General features: G+C 40.5%; 1 protein-coding gene across 1 annotated transcript; it reads right to left on the bottom strand.

The window, feature by feature from the left end:
- Nucleotides 1-603: 603 nt before the first annotated feature.
- LOC133755700 (zinc finger protein 565-like) lies at nt 604-21642 on the bottom strand. Its single transcript, XM_062185731.1, has 3 exons — nt 21568-21642; nt 19507-20464; nt 604-1535 (listed from the first exon to the last, which is right to left on the bottom strand). The coding sequence occupies exons 1-2, from the start codon at nt 21640-21642 to the stop codon at nt 19697-19699; spliced, it is 843 nt and encodes a 280-aa protein (XP_062041715.1). The 3' UTR covers nt 604-1535; nt 19507-19696.
- Between the last annotated feature and the right edge of the window lie 480 nt (nt 21643-22122).

The raw sequence follows: 22122 nt of genomic DNA on the forward strand, positions 1-22122 counted from the left end.
TGCACTGGGGGCAATCCCAGGAAGAGTTTCATTTTGATTTTTAGCTCTTGGATGATTTTTGCCCACATTTATAGCACCCTCGTTTTGTTGGGCATAACCCTCCTTGTTGATTTTTGTAATGACATATCATGCAGAGTGGCAGGTCCTGAATGTCCTGTTTTTAAGTGAATTCATTTTGTTAATCTCTCATGAAAGGGACTGTCACAGAACACCTCAGCCACAGTAGCCAATTGATCCATGCCCATGTTGTACTTATGTTTGGTAGAATTTACAGTACTGTGGGCATCACTAGGCAATCTTCAATCTGTACTGAGAATTAAACATTATCAGTAATCATCACAGGCATGTTTAACATTCAGCTTGACTGTGTGTTCCCCCGGGATGAAACAGCAGTAGCAGAGGCTTGTTCTGGCTCCCTCTTAAAGCCCCCAAGGACAAGGGTGGCTCATTGCCAAGATTTTAGGCAAGCAGTGTGTCCCATCCCGGATCTTGGCCAGAGAGCAGAGACACAAAGCCTGCCTACCTGTTTATCAGAAACATTCCTTTATCCTCCTCCCCGGGAACTGGCCAGGCTCCCAAGGAGCAGGAGAAGGTTATCTGGCAGACACGTTGCTTGTTCATCAGAGCCAAACCTAGATACAAGCCTCTTCATTTTAAAAATCTGTCCTTACATTTGGCCCTAAGGTTGCATCAAGGTGTAGGAATACTTAACACGTCATCATAAGAATACAATGCAAATTTCTCATACAAGTTTACATTCAGAAATCAAACACAATAATATTTAAGGTGTTTTAAAGATAAATTGAAACATATCTGAGGGGGAATTAGCTTCTTGGGCACCCATGTCAGGGACATAAAAAACAGTACCGTAATTGTTACATTCTTGCAGGTTTGTGGAATCTTAACCATTTGTGGCATATTTGGGTTTACATTTCTTTGGTAAAGCAAACCAAGCATACTCTGCCAGAGCATTCCTATCAATAATAAGGGTAGAGTTAGTACATAACACAAAAACAGAATGGGTAGTCCGGACACTTTGTAACCACAATTCCTCATTTCACATAGTAATATTAACTTTACAAAGGTAACATTTACTTCAACTGAAATCATGAAAATCCTTTAAACAATTTCCAACTCTTTGCCACTTGACCTCATCAATTGTTCCTTTCCTGGGGAACCAGGGACATAAATTTTTCACATACTCAAAAAATGCCTTTAGATCCTTATTTTTAACCCGAACTCCTTGTGTCTTGAGAGCCTCCCTGAGACCTGAAATGAACATTTCCTGTGACGATAATGCCTGTTCCATGGCCATCACTTACCTTGCACCATCTTCACTCTGCAGTGTCGACCGATGCTAATGATCTTGGGTGGGCAGTTCCGAGCCGGTCGCACAATCACTTGGATCCAAGTTTTTCTCCTGGAAAGTGGCATTCCTCCAATCTTACAGGCACTCGAACCCCAATGGCCACACTTGAGCCCCACGTTGGGCGCCAGTTGTCCCATCCCACGGTACAGCAACTGGGGCCGAGCACCTAGAAAGAGAAATGAAAGGGACAGGAGACACAAAGATGGCAGCAAGTCAAGGATCCTGATCAAGCTGCGAATTTATTTTTTTTAACCACACACTTATATATCGTGAAGGCAGGATGTCAGGCAGGGGGAGGAGGGTAGTTTACCTTGCAGCTGCAATGCCTGTGCAAGCAGAGGGAGGTCACAAGGTTATCTTGCAGCTGCAATGCTTGTGCAGGTTGGGGAATGGTCATAAAGTCTTAAGACACAGGGTGGCATTATCAGTACTTTCCCGCCCTGGCTGCTTAGCTCTACTTCAGTAGTTTTCCGCTAAGAGGCCACGTGTTGCGTGGTCCCCGACAGTGAGCCACCGTGCTGGCCACAGAATACTTACTTTTGAATAAATGTTAATTCTTTTATAATAACACTACAATAATATCCCTTAAGTTGAAGATCCAATTTAGTAGTTTTTAAAATGTATATGGTATGGTGAAAGCAAAGTGAATATTTTTGAAAGTCTTTTTATTTCATACAAATATGCTTTACCCAAAAATGAATAGTTACAATATAGATTTTATTTGATCATTTTTGTTCATATGCAGAGGAGACCCAAAACATATTACAAAATGTAAAAAACAATAATCCAAAACACAGTACGCCCGCCAGCCACTGCTCCGCACACACTCCCCACCCCCTACCCACGCTTTGTGACTTATCAGTGCCATTTGGAAACTCACCCACAGGAAAGCTTAGGGATGACCCAGTCCCTGGGGGAGCCCACACTAGGCGTAATTAGGCTGAAAATGGCAGAGCAGAGCCAAGTCTGGTGCAGGCTGAGAGAGGTTTCTCAGACTTCCTCAGGTGCTTGTGCCGTGGGCGCAGGGCGTGCCAGGACTTTTTGCCTCCAAGGTGTGTGCACTGGCGGGCACTGGGCTCTGGCACAGGGCCCAGGTAGGGCCCAGGTGGGGAGTTGCGCAGCACGGCCCTCCAGTAGGCAGCGCTCAGGCCCGAATAGACTGGGACCCGGTGCGGTAAGCCCTCTGAAAGTACGTAGAAGCCCGCACCCAGCCATCCCGACGTGAGCTGTCCCTTGGGAAGGAAAATCCAAAACTGTTGGAGTTAGGAGGAGGCACTCCCCAAACATGCAGCTGAGGGGAAGCTAGGGAGACAGGTCCTTTAAAGGGAAGACCCACAGGCTTCCTCTGCATAGAAATTCCATAGTCCAGGTCTCTAACAGAAAGCTTAATACAAGGAAAATGTATCTGGATGGAGACAAGAGTGTAACTCAAGAAAGAAATGAAAGACTGTCTTCTTACTGCAGTCTAGAATTTAATATCACTTCCTTATTTTTCTCTGAGTTTCTAACAATATATGAATTATTATGCTTTACATTTTTCACCCTTTAAGAATGTTTGGAATGGGCCAGCGCCATGGCTCACTTGGTTAATCCTCCGCCTGTGGCGCTGGCATCCCATATGGGCACCAGGTTCTTGTCCTGGTTGCTCCTCTTTCAGTCCAGCTCTCTGCTGTAGCCCGGGAGGGCAGTGGAGGATGGCCCAACTGCTTGGGCCCCTGCACCTGCATGGGAGACCAGGAAGAAGCACCTGGCTCCTGGCTTTGGATCCATAGAGCTCTGGCCTTAGGGGCCATTTGAGGGGTGAACAAACAGAGGGAAGCACAGAGCGAACTCTGTCTCTCGCCCTTACTGTCTAACTCTATCTGTTATATATCTAGAAAAAAAAAAGAATATTTGGAATAAAAACAGATATATTGATTTTTATTTTCTAGGCCATGAAGAATTTTTTAAAAAATGTAATAATGACAGCGGAAAAAAAAAAAAAAACAACAACAACAACAAAAAAAAACTCTAGCATTTTCCAGAACAGCTAATTAGATGTTTGCATATATAAAATTTGATGTTGAAAGATTCCATTTTTATCTAATTATTTCAAGAATAATACAAAATGTGTTATAAAATTTCTATATAACAGTATGTGTGGTATAGTAGTTATTCTACATTTACCATATACTTGGTTTTTCTGGAAAAAAATGCTTTATGCAGGAATTTCATATCCAGGATCACATTAAAAAGAGGTTATCATATGAAAATGTTAGTCAGGACTAGTAGGGCACACAATAAAAATTATTTCATGGATGTACAGGGCTCTTTAAACTTGATAATGTGTGGCTCCATCATTCCTTCTGCAAAATGAAATAAAATTCAACAGTAAAGGCAGAGATCCTTTTAAAAAGCAAATTAGGACTATCTCATTCAAAGGATAGTAGAACTTATATCAACAATCTAAAAAGTTGACATTAAAATTTTATTGTAATATTCATGATGATTCTTTCAAACGTTGCCATGGAAATTTGTAACATGTAGCGTGATGGGAATTATAATGTTTAAGATTAAATAAAATGAAATTCCACTTTGCATTTTGCCTGATGGATAAACTTGCCTTGGTAGTGTATGGCCAGTATATTTGAATTTAGCTCTGGATCAGTAAGTTGAAGCTAGAATTTGTTTCACAAATATTATTCAGTATATTATAAATATTATTTCTGCTATATTTTTCAAGGAGTAACAGATATGTCCTTTGGCCCTTCTGAAATAAAGAATTTTGAAAATATATTCAAATATGCTAAATCCCCAGGGGTAATTTATGTGGTATATGAGGTATTCCATTTCATGAAACTAAGGAATTGCCTTTCTTAGGGAATTACATGTTATAAAGTTTAAGGAACAATTTTACTATGGCTTATGCATACTATTTAGTGATTGTTTCATACTTTACCTGATTTCTTAAATGCTGCTTTCACGTAACACTAACTGATACTTTCACAATAAAACTTGCTGTATTTCTACATATAATATAAGAAATAAATATGTTACTCTGAAATTTAATGCAATATCCAACATACTTGGTTTTTCTAACTTCTAGCTCCTCCTCCATTTAGACTTATGGTATCTTTTAGAAATTGGTGATTTTCTTCAGTTTAGTTCAGTGCCTGATAGTAAACAACACTGCATGAAATAGTAAATATAACTCTATGCCTAAAGCAATGAGATGGAACACAATGTGTCAAAATAATGCAAACTTTTTAACTGACAATCTTCAGAAAACCAGCATGAAATAAAAATGATCACTGGTAAAATCAAATGTAAAAGATTTCATTGAACATTCAACACGTAGACAGTCCTCTGTACTTCCAATGCTTTCTACAAGCATTCATGCATTTCATCTTTTTCCTTTCTTTCAGTTTTTGTTGTTTTCTTAGTGGGCAGCAGTAACATAGGGAGGACAGTGACTGCCCTCAGATTTCTCAGACTTCTAAGTGCCCTTCCTTCAGTCCACCTGTTTTAAATCCAGACTTAGTGCACAGTCACCTCTTCATGATGCAAATAGGAATAATTGCATGTCATTCCTACATTTTAATTTGAATTCACCCCAGATCTTCTTATTTTTGATAATTTTAGATATTTTCAAAATTCTGTAGTTGAAAATTGCCTCTTCTCTGTATCTCTATAATAAAATGCCATGTATAGCTAAATAATGCATTATAAATTCCACAGGCTCAAACTCATGACCATTCCATTTCTATCCACAATTTAAGGAAATTCTACATTTACTTCTGCCAGGTCATATAAAGCAATATGATCCTTTTAAATGGGTTGAATTTAGATCAAGTTCAGAGAGCAAAAATGGTGGAAACCAAAGATGGGAATTACAGGTAAAAATGTAGTCTTCAAAGTTTTCCAACTTGAAGAACTGAGCCTGCCTGGTGTCATCTTAGCACTTAGATTAGTTTTTTTGTGTGTGTGTTTTTATTTTTTGTACTTCATCTATTTGTCGTATATTTCATTCTAAAATTAGCTTTACCCTTGTGAGCTTAGGTTTATGATTTGAATCGCTAAAGCCCTCCTGTGTTAGTTGTGTTAGTAAGTGCCTCCAAACATTTCCCTGCACACTCTAATTTTCTAGGAGCCAGACTCAGCAAGGAAACACCAGCTTCCTTTGATGTCAGCCTTCTTGTTTAGAGACACAAAAGAGATACCTCTACATTTGCATAGTGAACAAAGTGGAAGTTATGGCCAAATACAGGATCTCTCATAAAAATATTTTTCAAAGTTTAATGTTAGTACTTAATTTATAAAGCTTAGAGTTTTAAAGACTATTTTGAGAAGTGCTATGGAATATTTTATACATGGCAAGGGCCCAGGGACATGGATGAAAACAAGGAGGAAAATGACTAAATCACAACTCAGCCTGTGTCTCCATTGACCTGAGAATTCAGAGATTATAGAAGGTCAGATTAGGCCAAAGGAAAACCAAAAATAGTTTTTAGCAAGTGAAAAGGCAAAAAGAAAGATCAGTTGAAAGATACAGGAAAAAAATGTCTAATTTTTAAGGCATGCTAATCATAAAAGATCTTAGGAACACATCTTAGTTAAAAAATTAAGTAATCAGGGGCCAGTGCTGTGGTGCAGTGGGTTAACGCCCTGGCATGAAGTGCTGGCATCCCATATGGGTGCTGGTTCTAGTCCTGGTTGCTCCACTTCCCACCAGCTCTCTGCTATGGCCTGGGGAAGCAGGAGAAGTTGGCCCTAGCCCTTGGGCCCCTGCACCCCCGTGGAAGAGACCTGGAAGAAGCTCCTGGCTTCTGGCTTCAGATGGGTACAGCTCCGGCCAGACATTCTGGCCAACTGGGGAGTGAACCATTGGAGGGAAGACCTGTCTCTCTCTCTCTCTCTCTCTCTGCCTCTCCTCTCTATGTGTAACTTTTTCAAATAAATAATAAATAAATCTTTTTTAAAAATTAAGTGATCAGAAATGCTCCTGCAGTTAACCACACAGTATACATATTTTGATTAAAATTTTAAAAAAAGAAACAGCTTTAAATAATTGCTCATGTCTAGTGGGAACCCTAGGTAAAGGCCTCGCTGATGCCTGGACAGGAACACACTACTCAAAGCCTAAAGGCCTGAATGATCCCTGCCTTTTTGTCTCACAGCTTGGTCACCTGAAACTCACTGTAGTTGAATGTATTTTTTTGTTCTAAATTGTATTTATTTTTAGGGCATGGCTTTTGTGAAGCTAAGATAAGGGCATATACATGTATTGGAAGGTTTTCAGCAACTGTCGGTGGCTGAGTGAAAATTGTCAAATGTTTTGTGCCAGCTTCACCCTAGAGCACTTCAGGGAACAAGCAAGGGAATTCTGGTAGAACCCAGCGCTAAACAGAGCTCAGAGGGAATTCCAGCTCCAGCCCAGGGGCCCAGAAAATGCAAGTGCTCCTATGGTCTGAGTCACTTTCACCCACAGGGGGACTTGTCTGACCCAAACAAAGCTCCCTGGGAACCACACAGCATACAAATACTAAAGGAGACTCTTCCACCAGGGAGAGAGGCAACAAAGATCCATCCTCCCATGATATACTTATTTTATTTGACCACTGTCCTATTATTTCCCATGCCTTGCTCCCATTCCACATTACTAACCACTGACTCCTGTGGATATAAATAACCAGAGCACAGGAAAGCAGCAGGGACCAAAAAAGTGAAAATGATCCTGAAACCCTTCAGGATAAAAAGTAATAAACTCACGGCTGATGTCGAACATGGCCTCAGGGGTAAGGGGAAACTGTACAGTCCTTTCCTGTCATTTAGGGCATCTGTACTGATCTGCAGCAGCATTTTGGCAACAAAATTTATTAAACAGATTAAATGTGCTGGTTATAGTGAGATGAATGTTTCTGTGAAAATATGTAAATTGATCAATAATCAAACACCATAATGCTGTTGACCGCAAATAACTTTCAAGAATATTCTTCAGAATTGGTAAATATAAAGAAATAAAAATACCATATTTATGACTTTCCAGCATAATTTGTTTTCATTTTTCCCTTCATAGTTATCATTCGTAAGGCAAAGGCACCTGCCAATAGCTTATGAGGTGCTTGAATTCGTACAAGTTCTCTTCTTAGTCACCTCTTGTATCCTTTGGATTTTTAAGATCAGATCTTCCAAAGTACATGGCATAGCATAATCTGATAGATTCTGCCCAGGTAGATGGCTCAGGCCCAAGTGCTATCACTTAGCATTCTTTCAGAAGCAAAGATAAGCTCATAATTAAAGAGTTCATCAAAGCTCTTACCTATTGCGTGTGTGGTGGCTCAGAGCTGAATTAGTATCTATAGAAGAGATATTAAAAAAGAAACCCGTTAAAGTTTGCAAATATTATGAACTGTAAATTTGAGGCTGTTGAATTAGCTAGGGGTGTTCTTTCTATAACAGTATTACAAACACACCAATCCATGCATCCATGCATCATTCTGTTACATAGATGCCTTTTTTACATAATAGTGCTCATCCAATAGTTGTCACCTGGCATTTGTGCCAAATATAAAGGAGTCACAGCTAAAACAAAAATCGGGTTCAGTTCGTCATACTGTACTAGTAATTCCAATGATCAAAATTTGCTAAATTTCAATTTCTGTTGAACAAATGCTGTGACAGTGTCTCTCTCATTCCCGCTAGGGACAACTCTGTTGCTTGAGTCAGAAGTGGGAGGCCGCCCTACACAAACTGCTTTATTCCTCCCTCACACAGACACAATCAATTATCAAGAGGAGTATTCCCAAGTGGAGCTCTTTAACATTCATTAACTACAGCCTTCTCTCCATCACCAGTGTCATGACTTTGATGGTGTCACCCTTCTGGCTTGAATTACAGAGAAATCCCAGGGTACTGGAGTAGCCCAGAGGGAGGGCAGAGAATTGGTTAGGATCTTAGCTCTAACACTTTCTAATTCTGGGAGTATACCCATTTGTTAACACAAAATAGTATTCTAATAAATTAGACAATATTGCAATGTGCCTATCACAGTTCTAATAAAGCTAAACAAACACTGAGTAAGTTTCAGTTACCTTTAGTGCTGCACTGTTCGATAGACATATGGTTTCAGTGCAATCTTAAATGTGGCTATTCCAAATGGAGTTCCACTTTAAGATTAAAAAGCACATTGGCCAATGCCGTGGCTCAATAGGCTAATCCTCTGCCTGCGGCACCAGCACACCAGGTTCTAGTCCCAGTAGGGGCACTAGATTCTGTTCCAGTTGCCCCTCTTCCAGTCCAGCTCTCTGCTGTGGCCAGGGAGTGCAGTGGAGGATGGCCCAAGTGCTCGGGCCCTGCAGCCCATGGGAGGCCAGGATAAGCACCAGGCTCCTGGCTTCGGATCAGCGCGGTGCGCTGGCTGCAGCATGCCAGCCACAGTGGTCATTGGAGGGTAAACCAACGGCAAAGGAAGACCTTTCTCTCTGTCTCTCTCTCTCACTGTCCACTCTGCCTGTCCAAAAAAAAAGCACATCTAAATTTAAAAAATTCACTGGACATTAACAATTTTTTTTTTTTTTTTTTTTTTTTGGCAGGCAGAGTGGATAGTGAGAGAGAGAGACAGAGAAAGGTCTTCCTTTTTGCCGTTGGTTCACCCTCCAATGGCTGCTGCAGCCGGCGCATTGCGCTGATCCTAAGTCAGGAGCCAGGTGCTTCTCCTTGTCTCCCATGGGGTGCAGGGCCCAAGCACTTGGGCCATCCTCCACTGCACTCCCTGGCCACAGCAGAGAGCTGGCCTGGAAGAGGGGCAACTGGGATAGAATCTGGTGCCCCAACCAGGACTAGAACCCAGTGTGCCAGCGCCGCAAGGTGGAGGATTAGCCTGTTAAGCCATGGCGCCAGCCTGGTTTTGAATCTTTAAACAAGCACTGCATGGCTCTTCTCTCTCTTTTCTCTCCTCACTCTTGGCTTCTCTCTCTCACTCTCTCTTCTCTGCACTCTTGGTGCTCCTCTCCTCTCCCCCTCTCATCTCTCTACTCTCTGCTCTCTTTCTTCTCTTCTCACTAGAATTTGGACTTTATCCTAGAACCAGGATTGGTCCTAGAACCAGGCCTTGTCCAAAGTCTACTCTGTCTCTTCAGTTTGGGAATGATTGTCTCCATGCTTTCACTGTCCAGACCTTGTCCACCAACTGTTCTTTTGTCCCTCCTTATCTTGTTCCAGTTTTCCATAATAGCAAGTGAGTGGTAATCCCATCCTTTTGGACTCTCTGCTTATTGAGGAAAAAAATTAGGTATCCCACCCTTCTGATGGCTCTTTTGTTTTATCATGAGCAAGCCAGACAGGAAAATCCTGTCTTCTGACCTCCACTTTTTGTTTTGGTGTATTGACCTCTGGCCCACTGTCACCTTTGGGAACTGACTTGATGCAGTCCCAAGTGGCTGACTATGACGTCATGGGCCTAAGGTGTTTTTAAGAAAAAGGCAACTAACTAGACACTGAGTTTGAAGGAATTTCTCTTTGAATCTAGGAAGATCACTACCTTTAAAAATATTGCTTTGTGGAGCCGGCACACCGGGTTCTAGTCCCGGTCGTGGCGCCGGATTCTATTCCAGTTGCCCCTCTTCCAGGCCAGCTCTCTGCTATGGCCTGGGAAGGCAGTGGAGGATGGCCCAAGTCCTTGGGCCCTGCACCCGCATGGGAGACCAGGAGAAGCACCTGGCTCCTGGCTTAGGATCAGCACAATGAACGGCCGCAGCAGCCATTGGAGGGTGAACCAATGGCAAAGGAAGACCTTTCTCTCTGTCTCTCTCTCTATCCACTCTGCCTGTCCAAAAAAAAAAAAAATTGCTTTGTAACTTGCTGAACTTATTTTTGCAATTTATTTTAACAGGTTTTTGGGTAATCAGTACTCAATGAAACAGCAATGGGTAATTAGTACTTGTTTATATGAATGCAATTTTAATCAAATTCAGATAGATATATGATATAATAACAGCAGCCTAAGTCATTTAAGTGTAACTGCTAATTTAAATTGGGTAAAGGAGGCCAGCGCCAAGGCTCAATAGGCTAATCCTCCACCTTGCAACACCGGCACATCAGGTTCTAGTCCTGGTAGAGGCATCGGATTCTGTCCTGGTTGCCCCTCTTCCAGTCCAGCTCTCTGCTGTGGCCAGGGAGTGCAGTGGAGGATGGCCCAAGTGCTTGGGCCCTGCACCCCATGGGAGACCAGGAGAAGCACCTGGCTCCTGGCTTCGGATTGATGCAGTGCGCTGGCTGCAGCACGCCGGCCACAGCGGCCATTGGAGGGTGAACCAATGGCAAAGGAAGACCTTTCTCTCTGTTTCTTTCTCTCACTGTCCACTCTGCCTGTCAAAAATAAATAAATTGGGTAAAGGCAAACTAAATAAATGAGTCTAAATGTAAACTTTCGTATAATCAGCATGTTATATTCCATAAAAAACTATTTGGGTTAGTTTATAAACTGTCTATGAAAATAGTTAAACATTGCTTAGAGTAACTCAGGCTGAAATTTGATGTGTTACCTTAATCTTAATCTGGAGATTTTTAACAGGTTATTTCAAAATGTACATCAAGGACATTGGCAGATGGAAAACATCACAAGTACACTAATCTATTTCTCTTTGACATAGAATCTGATTCTCTTAAAGCAATGAGTTAAAGTAATCTATTATGTTCTTTTGATGTCTCTGTTAAATTCTAATTGTTTGAAAACAGCTGAGTGTTTATTTTAAGATCTATGGGTTATTTCAATATGTGCTTATTTTCAAACATTTGAATAATCATCTTGTAACAATGTCAAATTGGTCTATATTATGTCATGTTAAGAAATCTTATTTCAACCACATATTTTGGATTTTGAGCCTTCTTGGCATCCTTGACAGACATTCAAAAAAAAAAAAAATCAAAGTTCCAAAGAATTTGGACTGAAATTTCCAGTAAATTTTGGACTTCAGTTTTTCCAGTTTGGGCCAAACTGAAAAAAATCTAAGGGCATATATGTCTCTCATCTTGTAGAGACACCAACTAATCAGGCTATTTGGACTATACTAGATGTACTGTCAAGATGTGAAGTGGTGCTAAATTTTAAGTTTCTATAATATAAAATGGTATTGATACAAATGTCTGAGAATTAAAAAGTCTAATGAACTTGTGTGATGGTTTATTTTATTTTATTTTATTTTAATGAGAAAGCCCCAGAGGCATAAAAGAGTTAAATGCTTTGTAAAATCCTACAGGTGCTTTCAAAAATACTTTGTGAAGTAAGCAAGTGCCTCTTGTTGGTTAATGTAATTATAATTTTAAACATGGCTATTTAAGGTCTTGTCATCCACAGTTTTATGTATCAGATTTTTTGCTCATAAAACTAAAACATTGTTGGTTCTGTGTCTAGCTGTCCTCCTATAGGTCCTGATGGACTGTTTCCAGACACTTTTGTTGTATTCAGTAATTTGGGATTGCTCTGTAAACAGATGAAGCCAATAATGTGTTACAGGTACCAACTGAGTGTAAGTATGGTTAACTAAGATTACTAAGAGTAGAAAGTAATTCGAGTCAACTGGTAATTTACAAAAAAGAGTTAAAGATTTTTTTAAAAAGCTATTCTGAAAATGCTTTATTGTTCTATCTTTTATGTTATATGTGTATACATATTGTATGTCTACATGGAAAAATTTATATTTTTATTTTATTGACTTATAGGTAAAAGGTTGCCCATAATTTTAAACAGCTGAAATTATTCAAAGATGCATTTTGATTCATGTGACCTGAATCTCTGTGTTATATTTTTTAAACGTGTTGGTAGAAAGAAACTAGAAACATTTTATATGCTTGTGCTTGAATTTGCTGGTTAAACAAGCTACACCACATTAAATATTTAAGAGATGTCTCCAAATACATGTATTCTTAACATTTATAGAAGGCATTGGACCTTCTGGTAAATGTTTTCCTACATTGTTATCTAATGGTTGAAATCACTTGCTAAGTTTTCATTTGATATTGTTAGGCAATCTAGGACTTACTCCCTCATTTCTCTATTCTAAGCCTGACTTGTTCTCTCATTTCTATGTTTTCTTCAAGGTAGAACTGGCTATATTGAAGGACTCTCTAGGATGCACAATTTAATCTTTAGATCTTATAAAAGGGATGGTTAACATCTTTATGTAATAGCAAAGCCAAAATGAGAGCTTAAATTGTAATTTCATAGCTAGATTTACTTCGCCATCAGCAAAGTAAACAGTAAGTAGAAAAAAACCTCCCTTTCAGACCAAAGGGAAAGAAAGTTTTAAAGTAAGAACATAGTTTTCCTCATGGGCATTGTCTACCTCAGAAAATCACTGCAGAACATGCCTATGACTATAGACATCTACTTTAGGCCACAAAGATTAGTGATGGGACTTGAGCACTCCCTTGACTTGCATCCTCTGGTCTGCTTTAACAAAAACCAAGAGGAAAAAGCTAGGCATCAGAAGCAAAGTAAAGATGGGTGGCAGGCTATTAATGGCTGTTCTGTACAGAGATCTGCCCTCAAGGAGACCCAACAGGCCAGTCCACTGCAGTGGTTTTCGATGTGGTAAACCTGGGTTTCAGCTTGTGAAGAGCCCTGGTAGCTCTGCCAGCCTAAAGTTGGATCACTGGAAATGGAACTGCCTTGGAGTGGAAGGACTTCAAATCAGAGCCACAGATCTATTGCTTCTCAGCTGAAAAGCCCTCCACTCAGCCCAGCTTCCAAAGTGACCATGGCAGCTGAGGAAATGGCCAAGTAGGGTAAGTAACATTGCAGGCAGAGCTGTAACTTTCCTGTTAGAGATGCCACCTGCATTTACCTGGCCAGCTCTCCTCCCAGGCCAGCTAGGTAATGGAAGTCAACAGAGTGCCTTACCAAGGAGGTTCACACCTCCCTTAGGGTGTACCCTATGTGAAGAGATAAGATAGGTCTGGGCCTCTTAAAAAACAAGGCCTTAAAGCCCACCAGATTATTATAAAGCCCCTTCTGTCAGATTCTATTTGTCTCTCAATCAGAAAACTTAGTTGTGCCTTAGATAACACCATTCTTAGCTTCTCCAATAATGACTCTGTCCTTTGTATCTAGCCCACTTGGGCCTCATTCCTTTGTAACCGTAGCCTCTATTCTAACATCAATGGCTCTACTCTCAACCTGTGTGTACTGATGGTCCTCTCCCCCACTTGATATAATCTGGTTGTTCAGAATTTCACTACAGACAAACCCCTCTACTTGCAAAAGATGAGTGGCCTTTCTCCCGGTCTTGTCTGGGATCAGCTTTAAACCATGTCCATCAAACAGTCTTCATAAGGGTCAAGAGACCCCCCTCATTTCCTCTCCTCTATGAAATCCTCTCATTACCTGGTTAATGCCACTCTTAGGATCATTGGTTGCCATTTCACCCTGTCTTTTATATTACAGTGCCTGTTTGCCTGTTTAAGTGTTTACAGCAGGTTATAATGGAACTAACGAAGGCCTGCAACAATCAGGCGGTCAACCAAATGTTGTTACAGGGATACACTCAGATCCCCACCAAGAAGACAGTGGCTTCAGGCATCGCCCCATGCCAGCAAAGAATACCTCATTGCCCCATGTCAGCAGGAAGTAGCTCTAAAGACAAATCACCATCACTCTACCCCTCCTGGACTTTTGGGACTAATGTAATCCCATACAACTCCTGCTTTATAAAGAACAAAAGGGGGGAATGTTAGGAAAATGGCGGTTTTACCTATGGCACAATCTACACCCTGATTTACATCCTAGGCCCTAGCCCCCACCACCATTGCTGAAAGCTAGGAGGCCACATGGACCAACTGCTATTGTCAAGCTCCACTCCCATCTTAATGGGATTCACTGCTCCTGCTTTCCTGCCCACCCTCCAGCAAAGTTTTAAAAGGACCTGTTCCTGAACACGTGGCTCTCTTGGCTTCTCTCTTCTCTCTTGTTTGCTCTTTCTATTCTCTCCTCACTAGTTCCTCTCCTCTCTGTCTCTCTCTCTTACACTCTCCTTCTCTCTCCTTTTCCTTTTTGCTCCTTCCCTCTGGTCTGCTGGGTTTTTCCCAATAAACCCGTTCCCTTGGGGGGGGGGGGACTTATGGTATACAGCAAAAGCATTGTTAAGAGGAAAGCTTATAGCAAAAGGTGCCTACATCAAGAAATTAGAAAAGCTCCAAATAAATGAACTATCAATGAATCTCAAGGATCTAGAAAAACTAGAGCAAACCAAACACAAAGCTAGTAAAAGAGAAACAATTAAAATTAGAGAAGGAATCAACAAAACTGAGTCCAAAACAGCATTACAAGAGATCAGCAAAATGTAGAGCTGGTTTTTTGAAAAATATAAGCAAAATTTACACACCATTGGCCAAACAAACCAAAAAAAGTAGAAAGAGACCCAAATAAATACAATTAGCAATGGAAAAGGGAATGTAACAACAGCCACCACAGAAATAAAAGAGTCATCATAAACTACTACAAAGGGTTGTATGCCAACTAACTGGGAAATCTAGCCGAAATGGCCTAGATTCCTGGACACACATACAACATACCTAAATTGAACCATGAAGACTTAGAAAACCTAAACAGATCCATAACTAAGATAGAAATTGAATCACTAATAAAGGCCCTCCCAACAAAGTAAAGCCCTAGACTGGATGGATTCATTGCTGAATTCTACCAGAAATTTAAAGAAGTACTAGAGGAAATCCTCCCAAATTCTTTCTATGAAGCCAGACTCACCTTAATTCCTAAACCTGAAAAAGATGCAGCAGAGAAAGAGAACTACAGACCAATTACCCTGATGAACATAGATGAAAAAATCCTCAATAAAATTCTAGCCAATAGAATCCAACAACACACCAGAAAGGTCATCCACCCAGAGAAAGTGGGATTTATCCCTGGTATGCAGGGATGGTTCAACATTCACAAATGTATCAATGCAATACATCACATCAACAAATTGCAGAAAAATCATATGATTATCTCAATAGATGTAGAGAAAGTATTTGATAGCATACAACACCCTTTTGTGATGAAAACTATAAACAAATTGGGTATAGAAGGAACATTCCTCAACACACTCAAGGCAATTTATGTCAAATCCACAGCCAGCATCAAATACAATGAGAAAAAGTTGGATGCATTCCCACTGAGATCCGGTACCAAAGAGGGATGCCCACACTCATCATGTCTATTCAATATAGTACTGGAAGTTTTAGCCATAGCCATTAATCAAGAAAAATAAATCAAAGGCATATAAATTGGGGAGGAAAAATCAAATTATTCCTATTTGCTGACAATATGACTTCTCTTTATGGAGATTCAAAAATCTGCACTAAGAGATTATTGGAAATTATAGAAGATTTTGGTAAAGTAGCAAGATATAAAATCAGGGGTTGCCGCTGTTGCACAGCGGGTTAATGACCTGGCCTGTGCCAACATCCCATATGGGCACCAATTTGAGTCCTGGTTCCTCCACTTCCAATACAGCTCTCTGCTATGGCCTGGGAAAGCAATAGAAGATGCTTCAAGTCGTTGGGCCCTTGCACACATGTGGGAGACCCAGAAGAAGCTCCCAGCTCCTAGCTTCAGATCAACACATCTCCAGCCATTGTGGCCAATTGGGAGTGAACCAGCAGATGGAAGACCTCTCTCTATCTGCCTCTCCTCTCTCTGTGTAACTCTTTCAAATAAATAAATAAATCTTTTAAAAATATATATAAAATCAAAACACAAAATACAACATCCTTTGTATATGTAGACAATGCCACGACTGAGAAAGAACTTCTAAGATCAATGCCATTCACTATATCTACTAAAAAAATTAAATAACTTGGAATAAACTTAATCAAGGTTGTCAAAGAAATATATAATGAGAATTACATTTTTTTTTTTTTTGGACAGGCAGAGTGGACAATGAGAGAGACAGAAAGAAAGGTCTTTCTTTGCCATTGGTTCACCCTCCAATGGCCACCACGGCTGGCATGCTGCAGCCGGCGCACCACACTGATCCGAAGGCAGGAGCCAGGTGCTTCTCCTGGCCTCCCATGGGGTGCAGGGCCCAAGCACTTGGGCCATCCTCCACTGCACTCCCGGACCACAGCAGAGAGCTGGCCTGGAAGAGGGGCAACTGGGACAGAATTCAGCACCACGACTGGGACTAGAACCCAGTGTGCTAGCACCTCAGGTGGAGGATTAGTCTATTGAGCCGTGGCGCCAGCCGAGAATTACAAAATTTTAAAGGAAGAAATAGACGAAGATATAAAAACATGGAAAAATCTTCCATGTTCATGGATTGAAAGAATCATTTTCATCAAAATGCCCATTATTCCAAAAACAATTTATGGATTCAATATGATATCATTCAGAATACCAAAGAAACACTTTTCAGATCTGAAAGAAATGATGCTGAAATTCATATGGAGACATAGGAGACCCTGAATGGCTAAAACAACCCTATATAACAAAAACAGAGCTGAGGGCCTCCCAATAGCAGATTTCAAGGCATGCTATGGGCAGTAATAATCAAAATATCAGGAAAGTGAAGAGGCAACTGACAGAATGGGAGAAAATATTTGCAAATTATTCAGCTCATAAAGGATTAATAACAAGAATCTACAAAGAGATCCAAGAATCTCTGCCACAACAAATCAAAATACCCACTTAAGAGAAGGGCTAAGGACATAAACAGATATTTTTCAAAAGAGGAAATCCATATGTTCAACAGACAGATGAAAAAATTTTCAGGACCTCTAGCCATCAGGGAAATGCAAATCAAAACCACAGTGAGGTTTCACCTCACCCCACTTAGAATTGCTTACATACAGAAATCAACTAACAAAAGATGCTGGTGAGAATGTGGGAAAAAAGGGACACTAACCCACTGTTGGTGGGAATGCAAACTGGTAAAGCCACTATGGAAGTCAGCTTGGAGATACCTGAATATAGCTCTACCACATGACCAATCCCTCACACTCTTCAAAATTTACCAAAGAGAAATTAAGTTGGCAAATAAAAGAGCTTACTGCACCTCAATGTTTATTGCAGCTCAATTCACAATAGCTAAGACATGGAATCAACCTAAATGCCCATCAACAGAAGACTGGATTATGAAAATACGGGATATGTACACTGGAATACTACACAGTGGCAAAAAAATAAATTCTGGATTATAGCTGTTCTTCCCCCCCATACCTGCATTCCCACCCCTCAAAAATCCCAACTCCTAGTCCCTATCCCATCCCACTCTTCATTAGAATTCATTTTTAATTTATATAGAGAAGATCAACTGTATACTAACCACAGGGACATTCTTAAGCCCCCTGGGGTGTCAAGTGAAGCCCCTCCCATCAGTCAATTCCTCTACATCTGCTGTGTTTACTGGAGATAAATCAACAGATTATCAGGTTGAGCTTATTTATGTGCTCTTTTCTTCCTCTTCCTGAGACCTCAAAATGACCCTTCTCCTACCCTTTAACCCCTATACATGCTGTATTAACCCCAGAACCTCTGTTGGCCTAGATGAAGACACATAGTCCTTAAGGGTTACAGATAGAAACTTTTCATGTGGAGAGAAATCCAGGGTTTCCAGTTCCTGCTCCTAGTAGAAATGTGGTTCAAGCCTTCCGATCCAGCTATTAGTATTAAGTCCCATCCAGCTCAAGCCTGCCACCTTGTGCCTGTGGTTTCTCTTGTGACTTCAAACCTTGACACAGCACATGGACCAGTGTCCAATATCCTGATGGAAAATTAGTGTTAAACTCTGTTTAAGAGAAGCCATCAGCTTCCTCATGCCACAGTTACAGGAGAAACTCCACTCTGAAAGGGAGAGAAGCCTACCTGCACCCTCTAAAAATGCAGTCATTTTTAGCAGACACAAGAGATCCAATCATTTGCAATGTCCTGGAATAATCAGCTTCAACTGGGAATTGCTGAGAAGAAAGCTTTATTACTTGTGATAAGTAAAGGAGAAAATGGCAACATGTAGTTCCCTAAGGAATCTACTTCCCTCAGAAGCAGTTTTGCAGGACTCAGATAGCAAGGATTAGGGAGTGCCAGTGTACAGAAAAGTGGTGAGGAGTGCTCTGCAATGTAACCTATATTAAGAATGGAGGAAAAGAGAAGCAGAAGGGCCCTTCTTATTTAAGCCAAACGTAGTTTCATACACTGTGTGTTGAAAGCTCTGGCTCAGAAATACAGCAGCTTTCCTTGGTTAACTGATGCTCTGTTCCCAGTGATTACCATGGCAGCAAGACCAGCCTCCATGGAATATTGTATGAGAAATGAAGTCTAGGCCGGCGCCATGGCTCAACAGGCTAATCCTCCGCCTAGCGGTGCCGGCACAGGGGGTTCAAGTCCCAGTTGGGGTGCTGGATTCTGTCCCAGTTGCCCCTCTTCCAGGCCAGCTCTCTGCTATGGCCTGGGAGTGCAGTGGAGGATGGCCCAAGTGCTTGGGCCCTGCACCCCATGGGAGACCAGGATAATCACCTGCCTCCTGCCTTTGGATCAGTGTGGTGCGCCAGCTGCAGCATGCCAGCCGTGGTGGCCATTGGAGGGTGAACCAATGGCAAAGGAAGACCTTTCTCTCTCTCTCTCTGTCCACTCTGCCTGTCAAAAAAAAAAAAAAAAAAGAAAGAAAGAAATGAAGTCTAAAGAGTAAACTCTTTCAGAATATCCATCCCTTTTCCTACATTCCATACCAATGTCTATATTACACACTCTAGGGTACAATGAATGCATTGTGCAATATCAAAAAATGAGTAAGATAACTAAATTCTTCATTTTTCTTTATTTATTACTTATTTATTTGATAGGCAGTTATAAAGAGAGACAGGGGTGGGGAGAAGGAAATACTGGTGCTACAGATGTCTGCTTGCCACAACACCAGCTCCTAAATTTTTTTGAGGAGTTTCACACTGAAGCTCTTTTGTGAGAGCAAGGCCTTTATAAGGGCTATTATGGAAAATTACAAATTAAAACTTACACAGCACATCTTAGCAAAGTTATGGAACAAAACTGAGAGTAATCTCCTTTCTCAAAATTATGACAGAACCACTACAAACCTAGAAAACAGACATTAAGGATAAGTCTACTAGGGATGGACATTTGGTATATCATATAATATGTTCTTTGGATTCACCATATTCCGTATTGCAGTAGCCGTGGTTGGATTCTATTGCAGCAATCAAATTCACCATCCTGATACTCTGCGATTCATCAGATTATGGCTCAAGTGACTGGATGCCTACCACCTATGTGGGAGAACTAGCTTGAGTTCCTGACTTCAGGCTTTGACCTGGTTTAGCCCTGGCTACCATATGAATTGTAATTCAGTCATTACAGTCATTACATTCATAAGGATACTCCTCTATGTGAATTCTCTGATGAGGTCTGAGGTTTGATTTCTGGCCAAAGGCTTTTCCACAATCCTTACATTCATAAGGTTTCTCCCCTGTGTGAATTCTATGATGTTTCATGAGGTCCGACTTAGCTGCAAAGGCTTTTCCACAGTCACTACATTCATAAGGTTTCTCCCCTGTGTGAATTCTCTGATGATTAATGAGTTGTGACTTTTGGACAAAGGCTTTTCCACATTCATTACATTCATAAGGTTTCTCACCTGTGTGAATTCTGTGATGTTTGATAAGGTCTGACTTGTGGCCAAAGGCTTTTCCACAGTCATTACATTCATAAGGTTTCTCCCCTGTGTGAATTCTCTGACGATCGGTGAGTTGTGACTTCTGGCCAAAGGCTTTTCCACAATCATTACATTCATAAGGTTTCTCACCTGTGTGAATTCTCTGGTGTTTGGTGAGCTGTGATTTATGGCCAAAGGCTTTTCCACAGTCACTACATTCATAAGGTTTCTCCCCTGTGTGAATTCTCTGACATTTGATGAGGTCTGACTTAGCTGCAAAGCCTTTTCCACAGTCATTACATTCATAAGGTTTCTCCCCTGTGTGAATTCTCTGATGTTTGATGAGGTCTGATTTGTGGCCAAAGGCTTTTCCACAGTCATCACATTTATGAGGTTTAACCTCTGTGTGAATTTTCTGATGTATGACGAGGTATGATTTCTGGAAAGCAGCTTTTCCATGCTATTTCTCTTTTCAATAATCAGTTTTGGAATATGGCTTGAACTTAAATTAAATGTTTTTCTTAATTCAGCTCTCTTGGGAGTTGATGTCTTATTATTTTTCATTACATTCTGATTCAGATTTTTGTCCTTTCCTGGTCGATCCTAGACAGGTCACCCCTTTTCATGGAAACTGTAAGAATAATAATAATAAAAAAAACCATGTCAATGAATCACATATAACTGTTTCTTCTAGCATATTCATGTAAAGGAAATGAAGTTACTAGTTATCCAAGCAGTATAAGATTTTTACAATATCAGTTCAAGATACTAATTTATGACAATTATATTGTTTTTACACTCTAATACATGGATATTTTAATTTGATCCAATATATAACCCAAAGTTCATCACAATCTTGTTTACTAACTTAATTTTTTTTCAAGTATGGCAGAATGGGTTTTGTGGCAACATGTGTTAATCACATCATAGAGGCTTACTCCTGACCATCTTGTGCCGTTTAGTTACTTATTTACTCACTTGAGAATCAGAGAGACAGAGAATGAGACACAGAGAGAATGAAACAGGGGGTTGTCAGCCTCTGGCTCACTTCTCAAATGTTTCCAACAACCTATCATTTTCTTATTTATCTGAATCACAGAGAGAAAAAAAATTAAAAGAAGAGACAAAGAAAGAGAAAGCATTTACTGGTTCAGTCCTGAGATGCTAAAATAGCAAGTTTCCTGCCCGGGAAAACATGATTGGAACTCAATCTGAGTGATGAGTAAGTAACAAATTTCTATAAGTAACAAATTACCCAGTTAATGAGCACCAAAGGAATTAATAACTTGATGAAGGAAAAGTTATGAAAGGGTATAGAAGGACAAATTAGCATTTGAGGAATGTATCTAAATCAGAAAAGTGCATTAGTAACATCAGAAGAGGATTGGAAGGGTTTTGTCTTTTTGAAATCAAAGAACATCTTCACTCAAGAACAAAAGAGTTGGAGAAACACTGTTACCCCTAGATACTCTGTGTCTGAGTGTCTGTTGCACAAAACCAGCTGTCATCAGGAGCAAGACTTGGTAATAAATCATGGAAAGAGCACCAGTCAAGACCCGTTACACTCTTTCTGCCTTGGCCCCCCTGCCCATTATATGCAAACTGACCTGGAAGGCTCTGATTTAGACATTCTTCCATCATCCATGGCTCTGCACCTTGCTCCAACTTGAAGATCAAGTCAGGTTTGCTAATGCATTGTCCTATTAATGGAAACAATGTAAGACTTTGTGAAATCTATCTTGGGTTAACTACAGGAGTACAGCTTGGTCTAGGAGCTATGCAGCAGATGTTCCAATATGAATCCTTTCCTTGATGACAGGTATTCAGATTATTCATGTACTTAAATTTATACCTGCCCATTATTAAATTTTATGAAGTGTTCACTTATTTGTCAAATAGCAAGAAAATATTGCCATTCAGCTTGTGATGGATGTCACTCACCCAAAGAGACCAGACTGCTGTAAGTTTCTAGCATTCTGAGCTTTGTTCATATTCTGCCATTCTTCCCAGGTGAAGTACACAGCTAGGTCTTCAAATGTTATCATCACCTGTGATCGAACACTTTTGGTCAACATATCAATTCTGTCACATAACAACACTGACAGTTGTGTATTTTCT

The sequence above is a fragment of the Lepus europaeus genome, unplaced genomic scaffold, assembly GCF_033115175.1.
Source record: "Lepus europaeus isolate LE1 unplaced genomic scaffold, mLepTim1.pri SCAFFOLD_80, whole genome shotgun sequence".
Taxonomy (NCBI): Eukaryota; Metazoa; Chordata; class Mammalia; order Lagomorpha; family Leporidae; genus Lepus; species Lepus europaeus.